The 25,468-nt window shown below is 39.3% G+C and overlaps 1 protein-coding gene across 2 annotated transcripts in view; it reads right to left on the bottom strand.

Annotated features, from left to right (window-relative positions):
• AKAIN1 (A-kinase anchor inhibitor 1) overlaps positions 1-24,333 on the bottom strand; it is a 55,269-nt gene extending 30,936 nt beyond the window's left edge. The window contains exon 1 of one of the 2 annotated variants that reach the window (XM_019014217.3): positions 22,559-24,333. In XM_019014217.3, the coding sequence (XP_018869762.1) occupies positions 22,559-22,595 (37 nt within the window). In that variant the 5' untranslated portion in view covers positions 22,596-24,333. The other variant, XM_004059154.5, reaches the window with a different exon arrangement.
• Positions 24,334-25,468: the final 1,135 nt, after the last annotated feature.

Below are 25,468 nucleotides of genomic sequence, written 5' to 3'. Positions count from 1 at the left end.
CCTGTGCACAGTAAGAGGTTTAGCAGCATCCCTAGCCTCCCTTGACCAGATACCAGTAGCCAGGGCCAGCTTCATGGGTAGGTAGCCAGTGTAGCCGCACAGGGTCTCACACTCAGAGGCACTCTGTGCTTGGTTTAATGTTCTGCCATTGCTGTCTTAAAATTCTTAATGATCTGATCTTCATAAGACTTGCATTTTGTAAGTGAAATTCAATGGAACAATGGAACCCCACCTGCAGAGAGGAGATGTGTACAATTTGTCATTCCTTGCCTCCCCATTTGTATACTCATAAGGCCTTAGCAATGCCCCACAAGCACAGAATTACAGTGGCTCATGATGCATGTGAGTTCAGTGAGACTTAAAGCCTCAAAGTTAGTAGAAGGTAAGCACAGGACATCGACAACTGAGTTGTAGGTAGGTGGAAGGCCATGTTTTCTATTAGAACTATAACTTGCTTAGAACACAAAAAGAGATCATGGCATCCTAGGAAACATAAACAACCAAGGGACCCTATCATGTTCTTTCTTGCTCTTGTTACTTCCCTATATTGGCCAACAACTTACACTGAAAACAGTGACATAGAAGGCAAGGGAAAGGCAGAGAAGTGCTTAGTTCCTTTTCCTTTCAGCCCTTCCTAACTCATCAGTGAGCCAAAGGTAGAGCATGTTGGTAGAACATGTGCATATCAGGAAGTGAAATAAAAACGGTTCAGTAAGTTTATGCAGCGTTTCCACTGTTCTGGTAAGAAATACATAACCATGTACGAGCTATGAAACTCAACTTGTACAATTTTAGTGATTCAGCATATGAGTTTAATTTATATTTGAAACTAGTATTGCACAGTATTAAAATGAATAATAAAATTCATGCCGTAACTTTAAATTACAGGGTTTTTTTTAACTTAGTTAAACATGAAACGGCAATTTCAAAACACCATGATATGAGGAGACAGAGAGATTAACAGAAGTAAGAAAAACTTTAGATTTTAGTGCATTTAATGATATTTTGTCCTGCTTTTTGAACAACAGCACCACATTTCCATTTTGCAATGGACCCTGCAAATTATGTAGTTGGCCCTGCCAGTAGTACTCCTTAGTCATGACAAGGGAAAATGTCCCCAGACATTGCCAAATGTTCCCTGGAGAAGGGAGAGAGGAACAAAATCACCTCTGGTTGAGAACCACTGCCCTAGACAGTCTTTACCAAACTGACAAAGAAAGACTGGTAAATAGGCTGGGCACGGTGGTTCACGCATGTAATCCCAGAACTTTGGGAGGCCGAGGCAAGTGGATCATTTGAGGTCAGGAGTTCAAGACCAAGCTGCCCAATATGGTGAAACCCCATCTCTACTAAAAATGTAAAAACTAGCTGGGTGGTAGTGGTACATGCCTGTGATTCCAGTTAATCAGGAGGCTGAGGCAGGAGAATCGCTTGAGCCTGGGAGGTGGAGATTGCAGTAAGCCAAGATTGTGCCACTGCGCTCCAGTCTGGGTGACAGAGTGGGACCCTGTCTCAAAAAAAAAAAAACAAAAACAAAACTGGTAAATAAAGACTGACAGAACTTCAAATGAAAAAGTGTTATGGAAGCCAAGTGTTTAAAATCCTGTAGACACTGTAGGATTCAAGTGTTATGATAAGATGCCAACATTTAAGATCATTTCCTGAATGTTTGGTGCCTCCCAATGTTTGGTGTTTTTCTGTCAGGACAATGTAAGATTAGAAAAGGATGAGACACATCTCTTTCTTTCATAAAAAGAGAAAAGAGCAATTATGAAAAGTAATAGCTAGATAATAAAAACTGTAGGTGTTTCTCAAGCAACTTTAAGAAAAAACACGATAACAACAAATTCTAATTCTAAGAAATTCTAATTCTAAGAAAAACTAACTCCCTTAAAATTCTCCCTGCACCTATATACTGCTTGGAAATTCTAATTCTAAGAAAAACTAATTCCCTTAAAATTCTCCCTGCACCTATATACAGTCTGGAAAGTCTTCATGTACTTCCAAGGGTATATATAGTTTAACTCAGACACCCACTGTGGCTTCAGGATATGTTGGTCTTGGGATGCAATGAAATACAGCAGTTCTCAAAGGCCAGTACCCAGTGGAATCACAACCTCAGCTAGCTCAGTGGCAGCAGTGGGCTCAGTAAGATTGCTCATTAAAATGCCTAAGGATATCATAGAATTATCTTTCTTATAGATTCATGCAAAGTGAGCCTTCAATTAAAGTTAAAAATCATAAATGCAAATTGTAACTCAAATTTATATATGATGTATCGCCTACTAAGCAGATCTTATAATGTTTCTCTTTAAATCATTATTACAACCCTATATGATAAGAAAGAAATTATTATTACTATTCTATAATTAGGTAAACTGAGATTCAGAAAGATGAAGTAACTGTCCTCAAATCAAATAGCAGGTAAGTAGAAAAACCTTGTATTAAAACCAAGTTTCTGATTTCAAGCCAAGCAATGTTTTCCTATGCCACGATTCCTGCACACCGGCCTTATTTTTTAGGGGATGAAGACATTTTACATATGTATTTTCTATTTTCCATATATATATATATATATATGCATACATATGTATACCTATATCTATAATTACCTTTTATAGAAGTTTGACAAACATTTAGGCAATTCAATCCCAGAACCCTCTAAACAAAGTAAGATACTTAGCACATTAAATAACATTAAATATTTATTTTCAGACTCATGCACTGTATAAATACTCTATAAATAATAAAAATGCTGTTTTTATTTCCCGTATATAAACTGCTTCTAAGTTAAGTCGTATGACAAAAATAGAAGCCTTGAACCTAACTTGATAATATACTTACCCGAATAATTTCCCTGTTTGAAATCTGCAGTGGTATGCCCTTCTGAAATGTGGCACTAAGAACACTGCCCCTATTTCTTCATTTGACCTGGATGATTGTCTGAAGGAACATCAAAAGCTGCTTAGAACATTACTGGAGAAGACACAGTGTCAACACTGCCTGAGGAATTCCTGAGCATAAATGTTGTGGGCCCTGTCTTATTCCTTCCTCAACCGTGACTCTTTATCCAGCTAAGAGTCACGTCTGCAAGCAAACAGCCAGGCAAGAAAGACCGTTCCTAAAGTCCTCAGTGCACATCCAGGATGGTGTTGCTCTGGGTGGCTGCATGCTCCTGCTTTCTGCCCTGTGTTTTGGAGGACTGTACATCATCCACTAGCCTAACCATAGTAGGACTCATTTGCCTAAGGACAGACAGACCCTCCTGCTTATTGATATGCATGGTTTTGTGCATGCTATGGTAACTGAATTATTGAGATTTCACCATGAAGAAGTAGGACAACCTGGGCATGGATGGTGGCTGGAGCCTGTAATACTCTGGAGGCTGAAGCAGGAGGATTACTGGAGCCCAATACCAGCTTGGGCAACATAGCAAGACCCCATCTCAAAAAAAAGGAAGAGGGACAAGATCACTGTCAGTATCTAAAGAGTGGCAATCCTGCAGAGCTGCCAATGACCAGAAAGGTGTGTTCTTCAAACCAGGGCTAGGCTTGAGGGGAAAGGCCCCTATATGAGCAGCAGAGTTAGAATGTTCTCTCGGTTTATACTTAATGGGAAAACTATGAGATAAAAAGAAAGATGATAATTTGTTCATTCATTTATACGACATGTACAGAGCACTTGTATGTGCCAAGAGGAGATGCACAAGGAGATGGAGAATAAAGAATCAGGCAAGCCACCTGCCAGTTGTGCCTGCCCTTAAGAAGTTAGATCTGAACTTCTCAACCCAACCACACAGTCAACTTCCTGGAGAGCTTTTAAAAAATCCTTATGCTTAGAACACTCCCCTAGAGATTTTTATTTTACCAGCCTGGGTGGTTCCCAGAGCTTTCCAGGTGCACCCAGCACTGATAATCCGTGAGCCAAAGCACAGATAGTAATGGGGTGAACTGGAACAGGAACTAAGAAGTAAAATATATTTGCAATCAGATAAAAATTCTGCCCCTTTAAAGGTATTGGTATGCCAATTTTCTTTGGGTTTTCCCTTCGGTTTATTTAATAAAAGTCAACCTCAGCTATGGTTAGAGAAACTAAGGAAAAAACATGTCTAACCATGCTCAAAGCACCATTTTTTAAAATAGACTAAGGAGATAAGAGTGCAATTTTGTTACATGAATATATTGATTAGTGGTGAAGTTTGGGCTTTTGGTGTAGCCATCACCTGAATAGTAGATTGTACCCATTAAGTAATTTCTTATCTCGCACCCACTTCCTGCCTTTCTACCCTTGTGAGTCTCCAGTGTCTATTACCTCTCTCCTTGTGTCCGTGCATACACATTATTTAGCTCCCATTTGTAAGTGAGAACATGTGGTATTTGACTTTCTGTTTCTGAGTTGTTTAACTGATAATGGCCTCTAGTTCCATTCATGTTGCCACAAAAGACATGATTTCCTTCATTTTTATGGCTGAGTATATGTATGTATGTATGTATGTGTCTGTATATATATATATATGTGTGTATACCATATTTTCTTTATACAATCATCTGTTGATGGATACTTAGGTTGATTCCATATCTTTGATATCTTTGCTATTGTGAGTAGTGCTTCCATAAACATATGAATGCAGGTATCTTTTTGTTATAATGATTTATTTTCCTTTAGGTAGATACCCAGTAGTGGGATTGCTAGATCTAATGGTAGTTCTAGTTTTAGTTATTTGAGAAATCAGGAGCCTGGCACACCTTCATCCTGTTCTGGTGGTGGCTGTGGTCATTAAAAGAAGATAACTTCAACTAGAAGATAAACTTCAAGGGCTTAAGTTAGGACACACATCAAATACATCTGCTCCCCTCAGAAAGTTTCTTTTCAGCTCTTTAATATGCTCCTTCCTCGAGGACATCTTTATTGTTGTTTAAAGGCACTGAAGGCCATTTCTTTATAAGGTATATTTACGTACCTAAAAGGACATGACAAAAGGACTCTCTTTCACCCTCAGTAGCTTCTCTGTCCCCATCCCACACTCCAGCACTACTCACAAACAGAGCCCCAAGCTTGGCCCAGTGGTGCTAAGGGATTATCGGTTAAAAAGGGTTTCTTTACTGGAGCACAGCTTTAGCCACCCCCACTGCAGGCTTCCCAGGAGGACTCAGACCCAGAGCAAGACACTCACTTTCTTCCCAAAAGAATTGACCCATCTTCCTCTCCAACCTGCTTTGTTCTCTGCCCTTCAATCACAGCACTCTGACACTTTAGTGTCCTTCTTTATATTAAAGTCCTGCCCACTACCTAGAAGAGTACATAGTTCACAGAAGATAGGCAGCAAATGTTTGTGAAATAAATGAATCAAATTATATAAAGTGTTTATCCTCCATACCGCCCACCTATTTATGGCCTTAACTGATATCTTCAGCTCCATTCCCACCAAGGCTGCTGTTTTCTCTTTTCCCAGGCCAGGTGCATATGACTGAGAGATTCATGGGGAGAGACCTGCCCCTGTCTAAGGCAGGTAAATGGAGGCGTGGTCATACCAGTTCTTTCTACTGATGGCCAACAGCTCCACTCAACTAGCACTGTCCTATAGGCACGACAAAGAATGGCAAGATAAGAGAAGCCTTACATGTTGTGCTTCTTGACGTAAGTTATTTTTAGAGTAAAATTAACTGTTAATTATTAACTTGTATAGCATGACCTGATCAGGTGGTGAAATAATCTACTCTGAAGCATGAGTCGGATTGCAATTAAGGCTGTAGGGAACTTCATTCTAAATTCCCTGGTTGGAGAGTGATTAAAATCTCATCTACAGTATGGCAATAAACACATAATTTCATTTTTTATTCCCCACAAAATGCAAAAACAAAATGGGAAGGCAGGAATAAGTGCACAAGAATGTTAGAAATAAATTCCATGGAGATAAAAATTAACAACTTGTGTCAGGCAACACAAGATGTGGATTCCATAGAGCCCTCCTGTCTAAATGCCAAACAGACTCATCGTACTTGTCCAGAATAGATATTACAGTCATAATTTCATTGTATTTCTGGAGTGCCACAGCAACACTTCTCTTAGTTTGAATAAAAGAAAATACAGCCAGGTGTGGTGGCTCATGCCTATAATAGCAACAATTTGGGAAGGTGAGATGGAAGGATCCCTTGAGCCTAGGAGTTCAAGACCAGTCTGGTCACTGAGTGAAACCCCATCTCTTAAAAAAAAAAAAGTAAAATTTAGCCAGGCATGGTGGCACGTGGCTGTAGTCCCTGCTACTCAGGAGGCTGAAGTAAGAGGACTGATTGAGACCAGGAGGTTGAGGCTACAGTGAGCTGTGATTCCACCACTGCACTCCAGCCTGGGTGACAGAGTAAGACCTCATCTCAAAAAGAAAATAAAAGAAGTATAATTTTTTAAAGGAATTGAGAGAAGGCATTTTACTTTTGTCTGCTCGTTGCAGCAAATCCATCAGCTGTGACTATTTGGAATATGGAACAGCATTTTAGCCACATGTTAAAGAAAGACAGTTCTACTTTGGCATTTACTTATATAAAGTTGTTCCTTGCTGAAAAGTACACGTGATACATGTGGCACAGAGTAGGTCTTCTACAAATGTTAGCTCCCTTGCCTTTTCTTACATTCATCTCATCTGCCCAGTAAAGGTCATTAGTGAGAGCTAAGATGCTAAACCTCTAAGGATACTGAAGATGATGATGTGGAACAAGATTTTAAAAGAGGCACAGGAGTTATATTAACTTACTCAAAGTCACATAGCAAGTCACTGCTTTTGAAGAAAACACCAACCCTCTCCTAATCCCTAGCTAGTGACTGCATGGTTGTTTCACCAACAAGGTTTGTGGCTTCTTCCTAAGAACATTCAAGACCAAAGATAATGGTCAAAGAATAGTATCCAAGAACATATGTATCTGGCTCTGATATAAGACCACAGGATAGTAATGTAGGTCTTAATACCTCACAATACAAACTGACCCTACCTAAGTAATTAAGTATTAAAAACATAATGCGCTATACCCTCACCAGAAAATCATCATTCAGGGCCATTGAGTGTACTTACACGTTCATCCTCATACCTAAACATATTCAGCTTTTAAATATAGACGAGATCAGAATTATTCAGATCAGCAAGATGGCCATCTGCTTTCAAGCATGCAGCTGCTAGCCTTTAAACAGCAACTTTCCATGATTCATAACTTATTCATCTCAGGATGCACTCAGACATCTGCTTTATCATCAGCCTAGCTTATTGTAGCATTTTGCTTTAAAGTTTTAATGTCTGCACAGGTAACATAGTGATCCAGTAAGTTGGTCTTTTTCCACAGAAAGAATCAACTGTTTAGCTCCTAACTGATGATCCAATGTTGAGATCATCCACATGCAAATGTATATAAGATGTACATTATTAGTCATTCCTCTTTAAAACAACAATAACATCAGTAATAGCTTCCATTTAGCCGACCGTGGGCTAGGCAATTCATCTTTATTTTTACTACCACTCTGGAAAACAGATATTATGATATTCATTTTTCAAATAGGCATATCAGCAAGCTTGGATAATTTACCCAATGCCACTAAATGTGAAAGTGACAGAAATTAGTTGTTTGAACCCTGACCTATGTGTCCCCAAACCCAAGCTTCTGCAACAACCAACTTTGCTTCATATTTGAATTGCTATGGAATAACTGAAATACTCTTATCAGTTTTATAGAGAAGGAGAGACTATAACTAGTCCAATTCCATTGATTTTCATCTCAAGAAAGCTCATGCATGTGGCACTTAATTAACATAAATGCTTTCAAAACTACAAAGCACGGTGTGAATTTATTAGGTCTTCTTATTCTTCTAGACAAGTTTTGGTGATCCTGGCTGCCTATTCTTTTACTCTCCATCCCTGACAGCAGCATCCAGGAGTACATGAAGAATCTAGGAACTGTGCAAGGACAGAGTCCATTTCTCTGCAAGAGAGAAGAGCATCTTATATCCTCTAACTCTGGAGAAAAGGTGCTGGACATACAGAAGATTCTTTCTAAAGACACCAGTTTTACCTAGTGCACATATTTTTTTGTCCCTAACTCTATTATGCAAATTGTTTGTTGCCTCCTATTTAATAACTGTGCTGCATACAGAAAAAAGGTGGCCCAACTTTCAAATCCTGGTTCTGCAAACCAAAATAGGTCAGGCATTTAGAGCCTCACTTTTATCATCTGAAAGGAAAAATCTAAATAATGGCACCTGTTGCTCTATGTCTTTTTTAAAAATGATATATAAAAGACAACTGAATGACATGAAAAAATTAAGAGTACATTCTGTAAACAATCACATCAAAAAATAATATGCATGTCAGGATAAAATTTTTGTTACAAAAATAGAAAGATATATTCATACAGACAAAGGATAGGAAATTATATTCAACATATCAATAATGATTAGTTGAATGATACTGTGAGTGATTTTTATATTTTAATTTGGTTAATTATGCTTTCTAAAATTTCTGAAACTACAACAACAAAAATTTTCAAATGATGAAATATAATTCAGTTTTAAATGGTAATGGAAAATCAGAAAATATAGTAATTAGAGAAGAAAGACATGTAGGCAGTCAGTAGCCAACTTAAACCACCTTTAAAACTGTATGCAGTTGATTTAAAAAGCAAAATTAAAAAAAAAACCTAGTGTTGACTATAATGCAAAAGGTAGTTTAAAAGTAAAAATGAAGGAAAATAATGCAAAGTTGATTCCTGCTATTCACAGTTGTTATTTTCTATAAAGTTACTGCAAACACTTAATTAGATCATATGAAACCATTGCTCTTAGGAAAAATCAGGGTTAGTTTCCCATGAGCCTCTATCACAATATTTTTTACAATTGAGCAATAAATACACAACCTTGTTTAATATATGTTTCTGTTTAAAGATACCTTACTTAACATATGCTGTTGATTCATTAACATTGATTTCACAACCAATAGTACTATAACTCACGGCTGAACAAGCTGACCTAACACATGTATTTTCTCCATAAGGCACATCACAGGCTTCTTGTGCTTGGAAACACTTCAGCACTACATTCAAGAGTCATTTTAAACAGTGAAATTGCTAACAAAAAACACAAAAATATGAAACACATGGCACTAATAGAACACGAAAAGAACATTTGTTCATAGTATCAGAGCTGGAACAAAGAGAGAGTGTTCAATCTTAGCTAGGAATGTGTTAGGTGGCTCAATTTTTTTGCCACTCTGCACATGCTCCACAATGACAGCAAAAGTGCTGCACTGATTTGAGGATTACAAATAAATTTTAGGGAGTAGGCAAATTTGCAAATATGATATTCACAAATAATGAGGATTCACAATATCATTCAAACACCAACCAAAAGAAAGCCGGTCCTACTCAACATAGTACTAGAAGTCCTAGCCAGAACAATCGGCAAAAGAAATAAATAAAAGACATCAAATAGGAGGAAAGTAAGTCAAACTCTGTCTGTTTGCAGACAATATGATTCTATCCCTAGAAAATTCCGTAGTCTCTGCCCAAATGCTCCTAGTTCTGATAAACAACTTCAGCAAAGTTCAGGATACAAAATCCATGCACGAAAACCAGTGGCATCTCTATACACCAATAACCTCGAAGCTGAGAGCCAAATTGAGAATGCAATCCCATTCACCATAGACACAAAAAAGAATAAAATACCTAGGAATACAGCTAACCAGGGAGGTAAAAGATCTCTACAACAAGAATTATAAAACACTGCCCAAAGAAATCAGAGGTGATACAAACAAATGGAAAAACATTCCATGCTCAAGAATAGGAAGAACCAATATTGTTAAAATGGCCATATTGCCCAAAGCAATTTACAGATTCAATGCTACTCCTATCAAACTACCAATGACATTCTTCACAGAATTAGAAAAAAGCTATCTTAAAACTCATATGGAACCAAAAAATGGTCCTGAATAGCCAAGGTAATACTCAGCAAAAAGAACAAAGCAGGAGGCATCACATTATTTAACTTCAAACTATACTACAAGGCTGCAAGTAACCAAAGCAGCATGATACTGGTACCAAAACAGACACATAAACCAATGGAACAGAATAGAGAGCCCAGAAATATTACTGCACACCTACCACCACCTGATCTTCAACAAAGTTGACAAGAACAAGCAGTGAGGAAAGGACTTTCTATTCAATAAATGGTGCTGGGATAGTTGCCTAGCCATATGTGGAAGATTGAAACTAGACCCTTTCCTTGCATTATATAAAAAATCAACTCAAAGTGGATTAAAGACTTATATGCAAAACTTAAAACTATAAAAACCCTGGAAAATAACCTTGGAAATACCATTTGGGACATAGGCCCTGGCAAAGATTTCATGAAGAAGATGCCAAAAGCAATTGCGACAAAAACAAAAATTGACAAATATGACCTAATTAAACTAAAGAGCTTTTGCACAGCAAAAGAATCTATCAACATAGTAAACAGACAACCTACAAAATGGTAGAAAAATATTTACGAACTATGCATCCAACAAAGGTCTAATATCCAGAATCTACAAGGAACTTAAACAAATTCACAAGCAAAAAATAAACAACCCCATTAAAAAGTGGGCAAAGGACGTGAACAGACACTTTTCAGAAGAAGACATACATGTAGCCAATAAGCATATAAAAAATGCTCAACATCACTAATCACTAGAGAAATGAAAATTAAAACAACGAGATACCACCTCACAACAATCAGAGTGACTATTCTTAAAAAGACAAAAATAACAGATGCTGATGAGGTTTCAGAGAAAAGGGAATGCTCATACACTCCTGGTAGGAGTGTAAATTAGTTCAGTCATTGTGGAAAGCAGTTTGGTGATTTCTCAAAGAACTTATTTGACCCAGCAATCGTATTAATGGGTATATACCCAAATAAATATAAATCATTCTACCATAAACACACATGCAGGTGTATGTTTATCACAGCACTATTCACAGTAGCTAAGACATGGAATCAACCTAAATGCCCATCAACAGTAGACTGGATAAACAAAATGTGGTAATATATACACCATGGAATACTACACAACCATAAAAAAGAATGTCATCATGTCCTTTGCAGCAACATGGATGCAGCTGGAGCTGTAGGAGCTGGAGCTCCATAGATGCATGGATGGAGCTGGAGGCCATTATCATAAGCAAACTAACACAGGAACAGAAAACCAAATACTGCATGTTCTCAGTTATAAGTGGGAGCTAAATATTGAGTACACATGGACACAAAGAAGCGAACAACAGACACCAGGGCCTACTTGAGGGTAGAGAGTGGGAGGAGGGAGAGTATAAAAAACTGCTTATCAAGTGCAATGATTATTACCTGGATGGCAAAATAATCCGTACACCAAACCCCTGTGAAATGCAGTTCACCTGTGTAACAAACTTGAACATGTACTCCTGAACCAAAAATAAAAGTAGAAAAAAAGCACTGGATTTATTATCAGTCTAAATAACATTCAGAATGAGGTTACTAGAAATAAAGAGGGACACTCTCTAACAATAAAATGGCCAATTCACCAAGAAGACATAACAATCTCAAGTGTACATGCATCTAATGAGAGAGCTTCAAAATACATAAAGCTAAAAGTGGTAAATCAAAATGAGGAATGGAAAAATCCTCAATTTTTTCTAGAGGCATTAGTACTCCTCTTCTAGTAATTAATATGCCAAGTAGGCTGAATATCAGTAAGGACATAAAAGAAGTAAACAACACCTTCAACTCACTGTATCAAAATGACATTTATAGAGCATTCCACCTGAAAGAGTAAAATATACATTGTTTTAAAGTACATGTAAAACATTCACCAAGATAGACCACATTCTGGTTTATAAACATACCTTACCAAATTTAAAACAACTGAAACAAGTTTATTATCCAATCATAATAGAATGAAACTAGAAATCAATAACAAAAATATATCCAGAGAATTCCCAAATAATTGGAGGCTAAACAATCCACTTCTAAATGATCCATGGGACAAAAAGGAGGTTTCAAGGGAAATTAGAAAATATTTTGAAATGAATGAAAATGAAAATACAACATCAAAATTTTTAGAATACTCTAAAGCAATGCTTAGCTGGAAATTTATAGCATTAAATGCTTATTTTAGAAAACAGAATGTCTAATATAAACAATATAAGTTTTGTCTTAAGTCAAGAAAAACAAGAGCAAAACAAAGTCAAAGCAAGAAGAAAAAAGGAAATAATAAAAAGCAGGAATCAACAAAATTGAAAACAGGAAAAACAATAAAGAAATCAATGAAACTAAGAGATGTATCTTTGAACTGATTTTAAAAACTAATAAACCTGTAGTGAAGCAGACAAGGAAAACCAGATAAGACACAGATTACTAATATCCAGAATGAAAGGGAAATGTCTTTGTCCATTTTCTGCTGCTATAACATAATACCTACAGACTTGGCAATTTACAAAGAACATAAGTTTATTTGGCTTATGGTTCTGCATGCTGGGAAGTCCAAAATCATGGCACTGGCATCTGGTGAGGATCATCCCATGGTGGGAAGGTGGAAGGCAGAAGCACATATATGAAACAGAGAGAAATGGAGCCAAACTTATTCTTTTGTCAGGAGCCCACTCCTGCAATAACTAACCCACTCCTACAATAATGGCATTAACACATTCATGAGGACACAAACTTCACAACTTAATTACCTGTTAAAGGTCCCCCCTCTTAATGTGGTTGTTACAATGGCAGTTAAATTTAAACATGAGTTTTGGAGGGACATCCAAACTACCGGATCCCACCCCTAGTTCCTCAAAACTCATGTTCTTCTCACAATGCAAAGTATATTCATTTTATCCCAATAGTCCCAAAAGTTTTAACTTATTCCAGCATCAATTCAAAAGTTCAAAGTCCAGAGTCTCATCTAAATCAAAGATGGCTGAGATTCAAGGCGTGATTTACCCTGAGGCAAATTCCCTCTAGCTGTGAACCTGTGAAATCAAAACAAGTTACCTATTTCTAAAATGCAATGGTAGGACATGCATAGGATAGCATTCCCATTCCAAAAGGGAGAAATAGGCCAGAAAAAAGGGTTAACTGACCCCCATGTAAGTCCAAAACCCAACAGAAAACAACATTGAATGTTAAAGCCGAAGAATAATATTCTTTGACTCAATGTCCTGAATCCTAGGCACCCTGGGACAGGACTTGGGCCTAAAGGCTTTGGACAACCTTTCCCTCATGGTTTTGGTGGGCTCAGTTCATGCTTCAGCTCTCTTGGGTTGAAGTCTTTTGCCTGAATCTTTCCCAGGATGGCCTTTTATGCTGCTAACCCTACAGTTCTGTGGTCTCAGGGGTGGCCTCACTTCCATGGATCCACTTGGCATTGCCCTACTGAGGAATTCTGTAGCAGCTCCACCCATGGGCAAGTTTCTTCCTGGGCAACAAGATTGATTATTGTTAAGGACAAACCTCCCCAAAAAAGCTTCTTGGTACTGCTGACACTTCCCCTAAACCTCTCCGTGCTGCCCACCCCTCCCCATTATGCTTTGCAACTCTTCTCTGTGCCACCCACCCTTCCCCCTGAGCCCCTTTACACTTCTAAGCCCTTATCTAGGTGCCACAGTGAAGCCAGCAGACTTTACCTATCAGGCCTTGCTGCAAAAAGCAAACCCTAATTACAAGCCATCAGGACTGCACAGGGGGATGTCATGGGAAGCATAAACAAATTTTACCTACACTCTCCTGTAAATTCTACCATAAATGTCACAAAGTGATATGTGGCAAAATTAACCAGCAAACAACTCCGGGATGTGGCCATACCAAAGAACTCCCCCAAACTCCCCTACCCAATATAAACCCCTCATTTTGTAAGCTCAGAGCTGCTCCTCTGACTGTTAAGAGGGCAGCCAGCAGGTTAATAAAGGCTTGCCTGAACTTGGGTCTCCTCTCTCTCTTGTCCTTTCTCTCTCAGCTGACCTTACAATTATGACTTTCTTTGAAATCTAGGTGGAAAAAGGCATGCCTTCACAGCTTTTGTATTCTTGCACTCGCAGAATTAGCTTCATGTAGATGCCACCAAGGTTTACAGCTTGTACCTTTTAGAGCAGCAGGTAGAGCTACACCTGAGCCCATTTGAGCCATGGCTGGAGCAGCCAAGGAGAGTTATGCTGAAATGTAGGGAGCAGAGACCCAAGACAACTCTGTGCAGCAAGCCTGTGGAGGGCACCTCATCCCCATCCCCCAAAACCATTCTGCCCTCTTAAAGCTCTGAGCCAGGGATAAGAGGGGCAACCTAGAAGATCTTTGAAATGCCTTTGTAATCTTTCTCCCATTGTCTTTATGAACAGCACCTGGCATCCTTCTATCCACTGTAATCTCTCTAGCAAATGATGACTTGGCCACAGCATTCTGCCCTCAGCATTCTCTAACAAACACACTTTTTCACTCTTTATATAGCCAGGCTCTTAATTTTTCAAATTTTTCTGCTCTGCTTCCATTTTAATTATAAATTTTGTCTTTAAGTCATTCCTTTCCTCTTACATCTCACTGTATGCTATTAAAAGTAACCATGCCAGATATCCTAATTCATCACTCTTAAATTCTGCATTCTGTAAAGCTCTCAGGCATGGACACAATTCAGTCCATGTCCTTGCTACTTTATAACAAGGATGGCCTTTACTCCAATTTTCAACCCCTTGTTCTTCATTTTCATCTGAGGCCTTATCCTTTACCATCCATATTTCTACCAACATTCTGGTCACAACCACTTAAATAATCTCTGAGAAATTTCAGACTTTTCCTACAGCTCTCTTTTTTTTTTTTTCTGAGCCCCCACAAGAATCACCTTTAATGCTCTGTTCACAGCAATACAGACTTTTCTAGTCTGCTCCTCCAAATTCTTCCAGCTCCTACTCATTACTCAGTTCCAAGGTTGTTTCCATATTTTCAGGTATTTTTATAGCAAGAGTCCAACTTCTCAGCATCAATTTTCTGTCTTAGTTCATTTTGTGTTGCCATACCAAAATACAACAGACTTAGTGATTTATGCGGAAAAGAAATTTATTTGGCTCACGATTCTGGATGCCAGGAAGTCCAAGAGTATGGTGCTCATATTTGGCAAGGGTCACCCCATGGTGGAAGGCAAAAGCAAGCATGTGAGACAGAGAGAGTAATGGGGCTGAAATCATCCTTTTATCAACAGCTCACTTCTGCGATAACTAATTACTCACTCTTGCAATAGTGGTATTAATCCACTCATGAGGGGAGAATCCTCATGACCTAATCACCTCTTAAAGGTCTACTTCTTAATACTGTTATAATGGCAACTAAATTTCAACATGAGTTTTGCAGGGGCTATTACTATAGAACCCATGTACATTAAATAGAAAAGAGAATATTACAAACAACTGTATTCATGAAAATTCAACAAATTAAATGAAATAAGCAAATTTACTAAAAAGCTACTGAAATTCACTCAAGATAAACAAAATAAACCTATATTTATTAAAAATTGAATTTGTAATTAATGACCTCCCTATGAACAAAACTCTATAACCATATAGTTTTACTGGAGAAGGAAACATTTAAAAAAGAAATTATACAATCAGTCTTATATAAGCAGAAAAAATTGAAAAATTCACATCATTTTCTAATAGTAGCCCAATCTGTTTGTGCTACTATAATAAAAATATCATAGACTGGGTAGCTTAAACTTTAGACATTTATTTTACACTGTTCTAGAGGCTAGGAAGTCCAAGATCAAGGTGCCAACCAGTTCAGTTCCTGGTGTGTGGCTCTCTTCCTAACTTGCATATGAATGCCTTCTTCCTGTATTCCCATATGGCAGAGAAAGAGATAATATCTCTCATGTCTCTTTCTGTAAAGTTACTAGTTCCATTTATGAGGGTCCCACCCCCATGACCTCATCTAACCCTAATTATCTTCCAAAGGCCCTACTGCAAATACCATCACAGTAGAGGTTAGGGTTTCAATATGTAAATTGGTGATGAGGGAATATTTGAAAATATTCAACATCTATTGATGATAAAATCTCTCAGCAAACTAGGAATAGAAGGAAACTTCTCTAACCTAATAAAAAGTATCCACAACAAAACAAAACTGCAGCTAATATCATGCTTAATGGTAAAAGACTGAATACTTTCCCCTAAGATTGTAAACAAGGCAAGAATGTCTTCTTACTACTCCTATTTAATATTGTACTAGAAGCACTAGTCTGTACAAAAAGGCATAAAATTAGAAAAGAAGAAATAAAACTTTTTTCAAAGTACCTGCCTACATTTAAAAATCCTAAGGAATCTACAACTTATCTCTTACAACTAATAAGAGAGTGAAGCAAGAACATAGAAAACAAGGTCAACATGCGAAATTGAACCATACCTAGTATAAACCAGCAATGAATGTGCGGACATCAAATTGTTTTTAAATTACATGTACAATAGCTCCCCCCAAAAGATACATTTAGGTATAATATAGCAAAGTATGCAAGATCTGTATGCTGAAAGCTACAAAATTCTGATGAAATAAAGAAGAGCTAAATAAACTAAGAGACACATCTGTTTATGAATTGGGGCTCAACATAGTTAAGAAGTTCATTCTCCACATACTGATCCATAGATTTCAGGAAATTCCATCTAAATTTAGGCAGGATTTTATGTAGATATAGGCAACCTGACTCTAAAATTTAGATGGAAAGGTAAAGGAACTACAGTAGCCAAAATAATGTTGAAAAAAAAAAGTTGGAGGACTTACACTATTTGGTTTTAAGACTTACTGCAGGTTGAGTATTCCTTATCCAAAATGCTCAGGGCAAGAAGCATTTTAGATTTTGGATTTTTTTCAGATTTTGGAATCTTTGCATATACATAATGAGGTATCTTGTGACTAGGACTCACATCTAAATACAAAATTCATTCATATTTCATATATATCTTATGCACATAGCCTATATGCATGTATTTCTTATATACATATATTTCATATACATCTTATACACATAGAAGGTAGCTTTAAATGATATTTTAAATAATTTTGTGCATCAAACAACATTTGTGTTAAGTATGTGTGGAGTTTTCCATTTGTGGCGTCATGTCAGTGCTCAAAAAAGTTTCAGATTTTGGAGTATTTTGGATTTCAGATTTTTGGACTAGGCATGCTCCACCTGTATAAAACTATAGTGATAAAGACAGTGTGGTCTTAATGAAAGGACACACATATAGATTAATTCAACAGACTAAAGGTTTAAAAATAGATGCTCATAAATATAGTCAATTAGGTTTTGTTGTTGTTTGTTTTTAGGAAAAGGATCTTGTTCTATCTTCCAGTCTGGAGTGCAGTGGCTCAATCCTACCTCAAAAAGGATCCTCCCAGCTCATTCTCCCTAGTAGCTGGAACTACAGGCATGTGCAACCACACAGAGCTAATTTTCTTTCTTTCTTTCTTTCTTCTTTCTTCCTTTCTTTCTTTCTTTCTTTCTTTCTTTCTTTCTTTCTTTCTTTCTTTCTGTTTTTGGTAGAGACAAGGACTATGTTCTAAAATTTCGCTGGCCTCAAACAATTCTCCTGCCTTGGCGTCCCAAAGTATTGGGGTTACAGAAGGTGCTGTCTATGAGAAAGTGGGCCCTCTCCACACATCGAATCTGCCAACATCTTGGACTTGGAATTCCAGCCTCCAGAACTGTGAGAAATAAATTTCTATGATTTGTAAGCCATTCTATCTACGGTATTTGGTTGAAGCACTCCCAGTGGTCTAAAACTTGGTATGGTTTCATTTATACAACAGTCTGAAAAGGCAAATCCATGGGGATAGGAAAGAGATCAGTGGTCACCAGAGGTTGGTGGGGTGAGGCGGAAGGGGGAACGGTTTGACTACAAAGGGGTAGCACAAGAGAAAAACTAAGTGCAATGAAACTGTTTTGTGGTCATTACATGAATCTATACATATGTTGAAACTCATATAACTCTATGCCAAAAAAGCCAATTTTTCTGTATGTTAATTTTTAAAATAATACATAAATAGAAGTTGAAAGACTATGCTAACAGAAAAGAATTTTTTGTGTTGGCACATTGTAAACCTCACAGTTAAGACAGTCAGATATATAATTCGTTTATTTATCAATGTGTGAGGAATTTGTTAAGAGGTTTATATAAATGAATAAAAGTTATAAATACCTTGCAATAAATACTTTCTTATACGTATTTGGAAATTCTTTCTAGAAATATTGGTGCAAAATATTTTTCAGATGAAGCTTAGATGTCAAGAGACTGGCTGTCTTTTTGCTTACAATTACACCATTTTTATTCCTCCATGAAATCCTTGTTATTATACCTTGCCTAATTTTTATGCAAGAAAAGAAATATTTTTATGTTGGCAATTCACCTGACTTGAAGGCAATCCAAGCAAATCAAGTATATATTAGGCCTATCCACAAGAAAGATAGACTAATCCCTGAATTATATATTAATCATGAAAGAAAGTGGGGAATGACCCAGGGATAAGGTAACTTCTGCCCTCACTTTTCACCTCACACTCTGTTTCTTATTAGCTCTTCCTCAAGGAAGAAGGAATTTAGGAAAAGAAACCTGATTGTTCAGAGTCTGGAATTCTTTGGGTGAAACCATGGTACTGAAAAGGCATTTGAATTTGTGAACATTCCCTCTTTCTCTTCCTGGAATTAGGCCAAGAAATATCCTGACATTCTCTTGTGTACTTTGTCACCTTTAATACCAATGGTCAGTGGTCTTTCTTCCTTGTTCCTCATTGACTTTGTCTACAAATTAGTAATAATTCCTTGATATTTCCCCACAAAACCAAGAGCACTGTATTAGAAGTACAGAACTCCTCCCAGAAATGTTTTTCCTCCTGAATGTAAGATATTGCTATAGCCACAGCCTAAATAACCTGGATCAGTTTAGTATTATGGGACAAATATATTTCTCCATATTGGTTGTGTCATCCCCTTTCCTTTGGCCCTGGTAGTATGCTTCTTAGCTTTCTCATATTGCTTTTGAAATTTTCTACGTTCAGTTTATGGGGGTGGGAGGAGGAGGAATAAAGCAATTTAGGAAAAGGAAGCAAGAGGCCTCATTTTAGTCTTTAGCCTAAGTCATGTAGCCTAGCTTAGTTTAACTTCTATTTAGGTATATATGGTACTTACACAGAAATTAATATATATGTATACTTTATACCTCATTTAACTGTTAATAATTTTGTATAGTTCCTTTAGACAGAAGCATAAATAAAATGATGGGCTTCAAGTAATTAAATCTTTAAAAAATTAGTAGTCATGCCCCTTACCTTTAAGGGGTTTGAAAACTGGCATGCACAAAATTAAAACCCTCCTAAATTATAGTCTATTAATAATAAGAGAAAGAGGAAAAAATAGAATTGAACTGTCTGCCTCATGCAAACTGAAAAACAACCCAAATACCTTGTCCAATTTAAGCTGTATTCTTTACAATCTATAGACTAACTGAAACAAAAAAATGTAAGAATATGTTATGGCATATAAGACTAAACCCTAAATAGGGTTAATAAAGTCTCATTCTAATTCCCCCTCATTCCACTGTACTTCTGGACTAGAACTTGTTCTACAAATATCTGTCCCTCTTCACCTTTGCCTTTAAGGTAAAGAGCCAGGAGAATCATTCAAAGGCAGACCAGTTAGCTGAGGCAAGTTCAGAACTGTACCTCAGGGTTCTTGCCCTCCTGTGCTAAAATCCAAAAAAGCTACAATGTGTTTTGAAGGGCACAGTACCCACTGACCCAATTTTATGAATAGCTCCTTGTTAATTTATTGTTATATTCATCTTGGCTTATATAACACCCTTTTAATAATTTTGGAGTGATCTTAGCACATGACCCTGTTTCTTCCCTTTCTGAGTGTTAGGTTAGCTTGGAAGAAAGGGGTGGGAGTGTATTTCCTTTAACTAGTACAAAACATCTGGATTCCCAGATTATTATAGAGATTTAGAAAAGCAATAGGCAAGAAATGAGGTTGCAGTGCTGAAAATCTGGCGGAGTTCAAAAGCAATTCATTGTTCTGCTTTTCTTTCAGAATAATACACATCACTATACGAATTAGAAAACAAATGATCCATAGATGAGAAGGTAAGTTGACACAGTATTTTTAGCATTCTGTTCTTATTGTCCCAAATGCTTATGATTTTTCAAGAGAACCCCAAAATTGAAGAAGTGATGAAAAAAAAAAGTTTCCCCAGACGTTTCTATATCTATCCTATCCAGGTCAATTGACGCCATCTCTGACAGTTATGAATAACTTCTACTTTCCACACAGAACAAAACACTAATACAAAACTTGAAAGTAAAATGGAAAAGTAAAGTCCTGTCCAAATTGTGGGCTCTTTAAACCAAGCCAGTCTACTCCAGAAATTCCCCACTGTTCATTACAGTGGCCATCACTCACGATCTTGCTTTTAGAAAATGCCTAGTTAACACCACGCAACAACCCTAACTCTTGTACAACACCATATCCCTCCCCTCCTTGGAATGGAAAGGATATGCTGAGTCTCTGGCTACATCTGACCTTGGACCAAAAATCATCTACCCCTGGAGCCAGTGAGATATTTTGTCAGGAAGAAAGGTTGTGGGAGAAAAAGACAGAATGTGAGGTCAGAAAACTCCATTAGAGACTAGTAAGATTATCTGGAACCAGCCTCCCTGGGGATGGTAGAGTAGGAATGATATTCCTTAACTCTCAGGGTAATTAGGAGATCAAATGAGATAGCAGCGTGAAACTGCTTTGTAAAGTGTTAAGTGCTGTATAAATGCAGCAAAGAGCTGTTTTCCAACTTCCTTGCTCCAGTGTTGATTGAATGTCCTTTGCTATATGGAACAATTTCCTCCCTTGAGTTATTTAGGATGGGCATGGGAAGAGCTCCTGGGCATTCCTTTAAGGCGTTCCTCTAAGAACCACTGCCTGTGGTAAAGCCAGAGCCTACAGAAACTCATCCCTCCCTCCCCAGCTAGCATTCTGAAGGGGAGGGGGAGGGGACTGACTTGCTCTTCTCAAGTTTTGCTAATTGAATTTTTTGAAGAAAAGACTCAATTCTTCCCTTTAAAAAAAAATGCATTACGCCTTTTCTCCCCAGCCATCTGAAGCCCATGACCACAGCAAATGCATGCCAATCTTTCAAGTTAAAGACCCCAGGAACAAAGCTAGAGAGTTCTAGGCCCCTCCAGCCTTCCCCACTCCCTGTTTTCCACAGCAGTCTTTAACGAAATCAGACCCTAAAATGCGTGAGAGAGAAATACTTTGGATCTACCCCTAGAGATAGAGTCGGACGTTCACAATGACCACGCTTTTCCCCGCTTCCTCGATTAGCCTGGCCTCCCTTGCTCCAGTGGGGCGGACTCAAATGCACACGCACGCACACGCCGCCAAGCTGGTCAACCGCAGACAAATCTGACTCTTCGCCAACTAGTAGCCACGGAGAGCAGCAAAGGGACCAAGGTCCTTCACCGCCTGCTCCAAAAAGACACGGCAACCTCCAGCGGCGCCGCAGTAGCTGCCTCTGTGCTGCAGCCTCCGGTCGGAGTTTCAGATCTAATTCCTTAAGAAGTATCGCTCCTCTGCCCTTCGTCCTACTCCCCTTGGCTTCGCCCACTTCGCCTCCTTCTCCTCGGGAGGCCAGGCGGACCCGGGTCACTTTGCCAATTCTGCGGAGGGGGAAGTAGCAGTGAAGGAGATTCCCACGCAAGTAGCCCGAAGCCCACTACTCTTTGCCCCACCTCTCCACTCTCTTGCCCGTGTAGGTGCCGGTGCTGCTGGCGAAAGTCCCAGTTCTTAAGGCTCCTGAGCTCGGATGGGGTGTGGAGGAGCCAGATGGGAAGAGAAGCAGCGGGACGAGGGCAAGGAAGGGCTGGAGATTGTTAGAGGACAGATGGGGCGGGACTGGGGAGAGGGGCGAAGGCGACGCGCCGAGGCACTCCTCTGCCCCATGAGCACAGACAGTAACTCCAAAACGCGCAGATGGGCCGTAAGGTAAAGAGGCCTTTTTTCCCTCTCCTCTCCGTCCTCTACCCCGCTCCCCTCCTAGACACTTGGTGAAAAAGCAAGGTGCGGTGTACCTGGAGCGAACACCATGATTTCTTCCAGCCGCTACGCCCCTAGATTAAGAGAGAAAGACAGGCAGACGGAGGATGGGAAGAAGGCCGGACTTGGCGGGGTCCGGTGCAGGAGGGCGCGCTGGGCGGGCTGCGGGCGGGCGGCGGGCGGGACGGTCAGCACCCCGGACAGCTCCCGCCGCTAGACCCTGGGGCCGCAGCTCCAGCCGCCGCCGCGCGCTCTGCCTCCACAATGCACCGCTGCGCCCGCGGCCACAGCGGCGGCGGGAGGAGGAGAGTGAATCCCCGCTCAGTCCATCCCTCATTCCTGTGCCAGCTCGGCGACGTACACTGCTGCTTAGGGAGCAAAGCACTTCCACCGCTTTCACGCGACGAAGGTCGGAAGAGCAAGAGAGAGAAAGGTAAACTTCCCGGCGGGGGACAGTTAATTGCTTTTAATTACCTGCTGTGGCTCGTCGCCGTGGATATTGGATTGACATTTAAGATAGATTTGTCAAAAAAAAAAAAACAACTCTAAGAGCTTTCTTTACTCTCGAGGATGACTCTGAGTTCTCCGAGTTGGGCTGGCTCGAATAGAGGGGCGGGTCTGTCAAGTTAATAGGTCCTGGAGGTCCGTGAGTCCTCTCTCGCGAGTCCCAGTCCTCTGCTAACGTCAGGAGGAGAGCAAGAGGGAAGGACAGAGTGACTATGGAGCGCTCGAGGAGGGCGCTACTATCAGGTTCCGCTCCCAGGTGGCAAATCCGGCTCTGAAAGCTCCTAAGCTTGAAGGTCCTCAAGGTCATCACTTTAGAAAAAGCAAGGCCGGCCAGGGCACAGGAAAGATAACTCATACACCCTTTACAAGGAAGAGCCAACAGAGCCCCCTGCAAGTGTGAGAACAGCCCTGAGATCAATCAAGAAACATCAGTTCTTCCCCTATCCTCACCCAGCTGAAAACTGTGTCTGCATGCCCCGCTCATACACCCAGTTCTACCTTAAAGGTACTGGGACTGCCTTATGCTCACTTCATCCTCCTAATCATTGCTCACTTTAGGTATCTATTCCCTAATAATGTCTGTGCAGTGTGAACAGCCCACACTAGATGTCACCCAGCTTGAAACAGGTCCATGTGGGTTACAAACCCAAAGCTAAAGCCACCCAGAATCCTCCAGCCTCTCCCCTATTTTTCCAGCTAAATAAGGTTTTCCAAGAACAAAGGTAATCAAGGTCATCTCCAGTGTTTTATGGGGTTTCTTCACTTGCAACTCTCCCTGGAAAATGTAACTATTCTGAAAATTAAGTATTTCGTGATAATTGGTTGATGGCAATAAGTTCTGCAGTCTTTTGGCAAATATAAAGCATCCAAATAGCCTGATTGGCACTGTTTTTTTTCAAAGCCATCCGATAGACTGAAAATGCAAATAGTTTTACAGCTTTTGAACTACAGTTTGCATGGAGGCATATGGGCAGCCTCAACATAATACAATCAGCACTGCTCTTAGCACCTGGCTCAACACAGGCTTGAACATATGGGGTCTACCCCAGCAGCAACAAGATGAAAGTCAGCTGATGGGCAGGATGAAGCGTGTGCATGACAGGATAGAGTTCTCCCATTTTGCCAAGTTTCTCCAATGATGCTTCACTCTGTCTTCTTTTCTTCATCCCACGGGAAGTGTAAAACAGTATTTAAAATAATTTTGGAATGAAAGGTGTTTTTCTTGTAACACACTCAAAAGGGCTGTCTTTTACAGTCCTTATGTTTAAATGGGCTTTCATCTCCCAACATAAACAGTTACCCATGATTAAGTTCAAGGAAAAGCAATATAGTATAGGAAAAACAACAACAAAAGACTTGAGAATCAGTCAGACTGAGACCCAGGTACCACATCCTCATCATTTACTAGATGCATGACCTTAAATAAGTTACTTAACCTGTCCTGTCTCATCTGCAATATAAGGATTAAGGTATCTTGAAGGTTTGTTGTAAGGATTAGCTGTGAGATGGATTAACAGATTAAGAGAGAGCACAGCCTCAATTAAACTCATTCCAGGAAATCACTGGCACCCTGGGAGTAGAGTACACCCTATGGGAAAGCAAACAAAATATGTTAGATCAGTGCTTCTCAAACATTAATGTGCGTAAGAATCCTATGGAGATCTTGTTTAAAAAAAAGGTTATGATTCAGCAGTGATATGGTTTGGCTGTGTCCCCATGAAATCTCAACTTGAATTGTATCTCCCAGAATTCCCACATGTTGTGGGAGGAACCCAGTACGAATCAACTGAATCATGGGGGCCGGTCTTTCCCATGCTAATCTTGTGATAGTAAATAAGTCTCATGAGATACGATGGTTTATCAGTATCAGAGGTTTCCGCTTTTGCTTCTCTCTCATTTTCCCTTGCCACTGCCATGTAAGAAGAGCCTTTTGCCTCTAGCCATGATTCTGAGGCCTCCCCAGCCACATGGAACTGTAAGTCCAATTAAACCTTATTTTGTTCCCAGTTTCGGGTATGTCTTTATCAGCAGCATGAAAACAAACTAATACAAGCAGTTAGGTCCTGAGATTCTGAATTTCCAACAAGTTCCGTGGTAATGTCCATGCTGCTGGTCTATGGAGTAAACTTGGATAGCAAGGTATTAGAGGCATCAGCTTTTAAACAGAAGGAAATTACTTGTATCTTTCCCAACCTCAGAGCTTATCTTTTTGAGTTTTAAACAAAGAAGGAACCCAGATGGATTCCCATAGACTACCAAGATAAACAGTAGCCAAGATAGTAGTAGAAAGAAAGAATGCCTGAAAATGGTCTGGGGCTCCTTGGGCTATTTGATTAGCAATAGGAGGTAGTAAGAATCCAGCTCAACAGGTCAAGAACAGAGAAAAAAAAAACAACTCTTCTCACCTCCATCCTCAGCTCTTTTCTGCCCTTCATCCTCCAGTCATCTCTTCATTTTTTTCTACCCAACATCACTAGCCAGAGGACAATATATTCCCAATCCAATTTTCGTGTGCATATATTTTAGTCAGAACCATTGTTTTATTTCCAATAAAACCGAGGCACTTCAGTGATTTTTCTATTTTACAGTTTCATTTATTTCACCAGTAAATGTTACAGTCAACAATATTATCTCCAATGTTTACTACTACTTGGGTTATTATTCTCTTAGCTTTATTGAAACACCCCAATAATGCTACTAGATTTTTTTTTTTTTTGAGACAAGGTCTCATTCTGTTGCCCAGGCTAGAGCGCAGCGGTGCCATCTCGGCTCACTGCAACCTCCGACTCCTAGGCTCAAGAGATCCTCCCACCTCAGCCTCCCAAGTAGCTGAGACTACAAGTGCACACCACCATGCCCAGCTAATTTTTGCATTTT

This window comes from Gorilla gorilla, chromosome 17 (assembly GCF_029281585.2).
Source record: "Gorilla gorilla gorilla isolate KB3781 chromosome 17, NHGRI_mGorGor1-v2.1_pri, whole genome shotgun sequence".
NCBI classification, from domain to species: Eukaryota; Metazoa; Chordata; class Mammalia; order Primates; family Hominidae; genus Gorilla; species Gorilla gorilla.
This window is presented reverse-complemented; position numbering and strand designations above follow the sequence as displayed.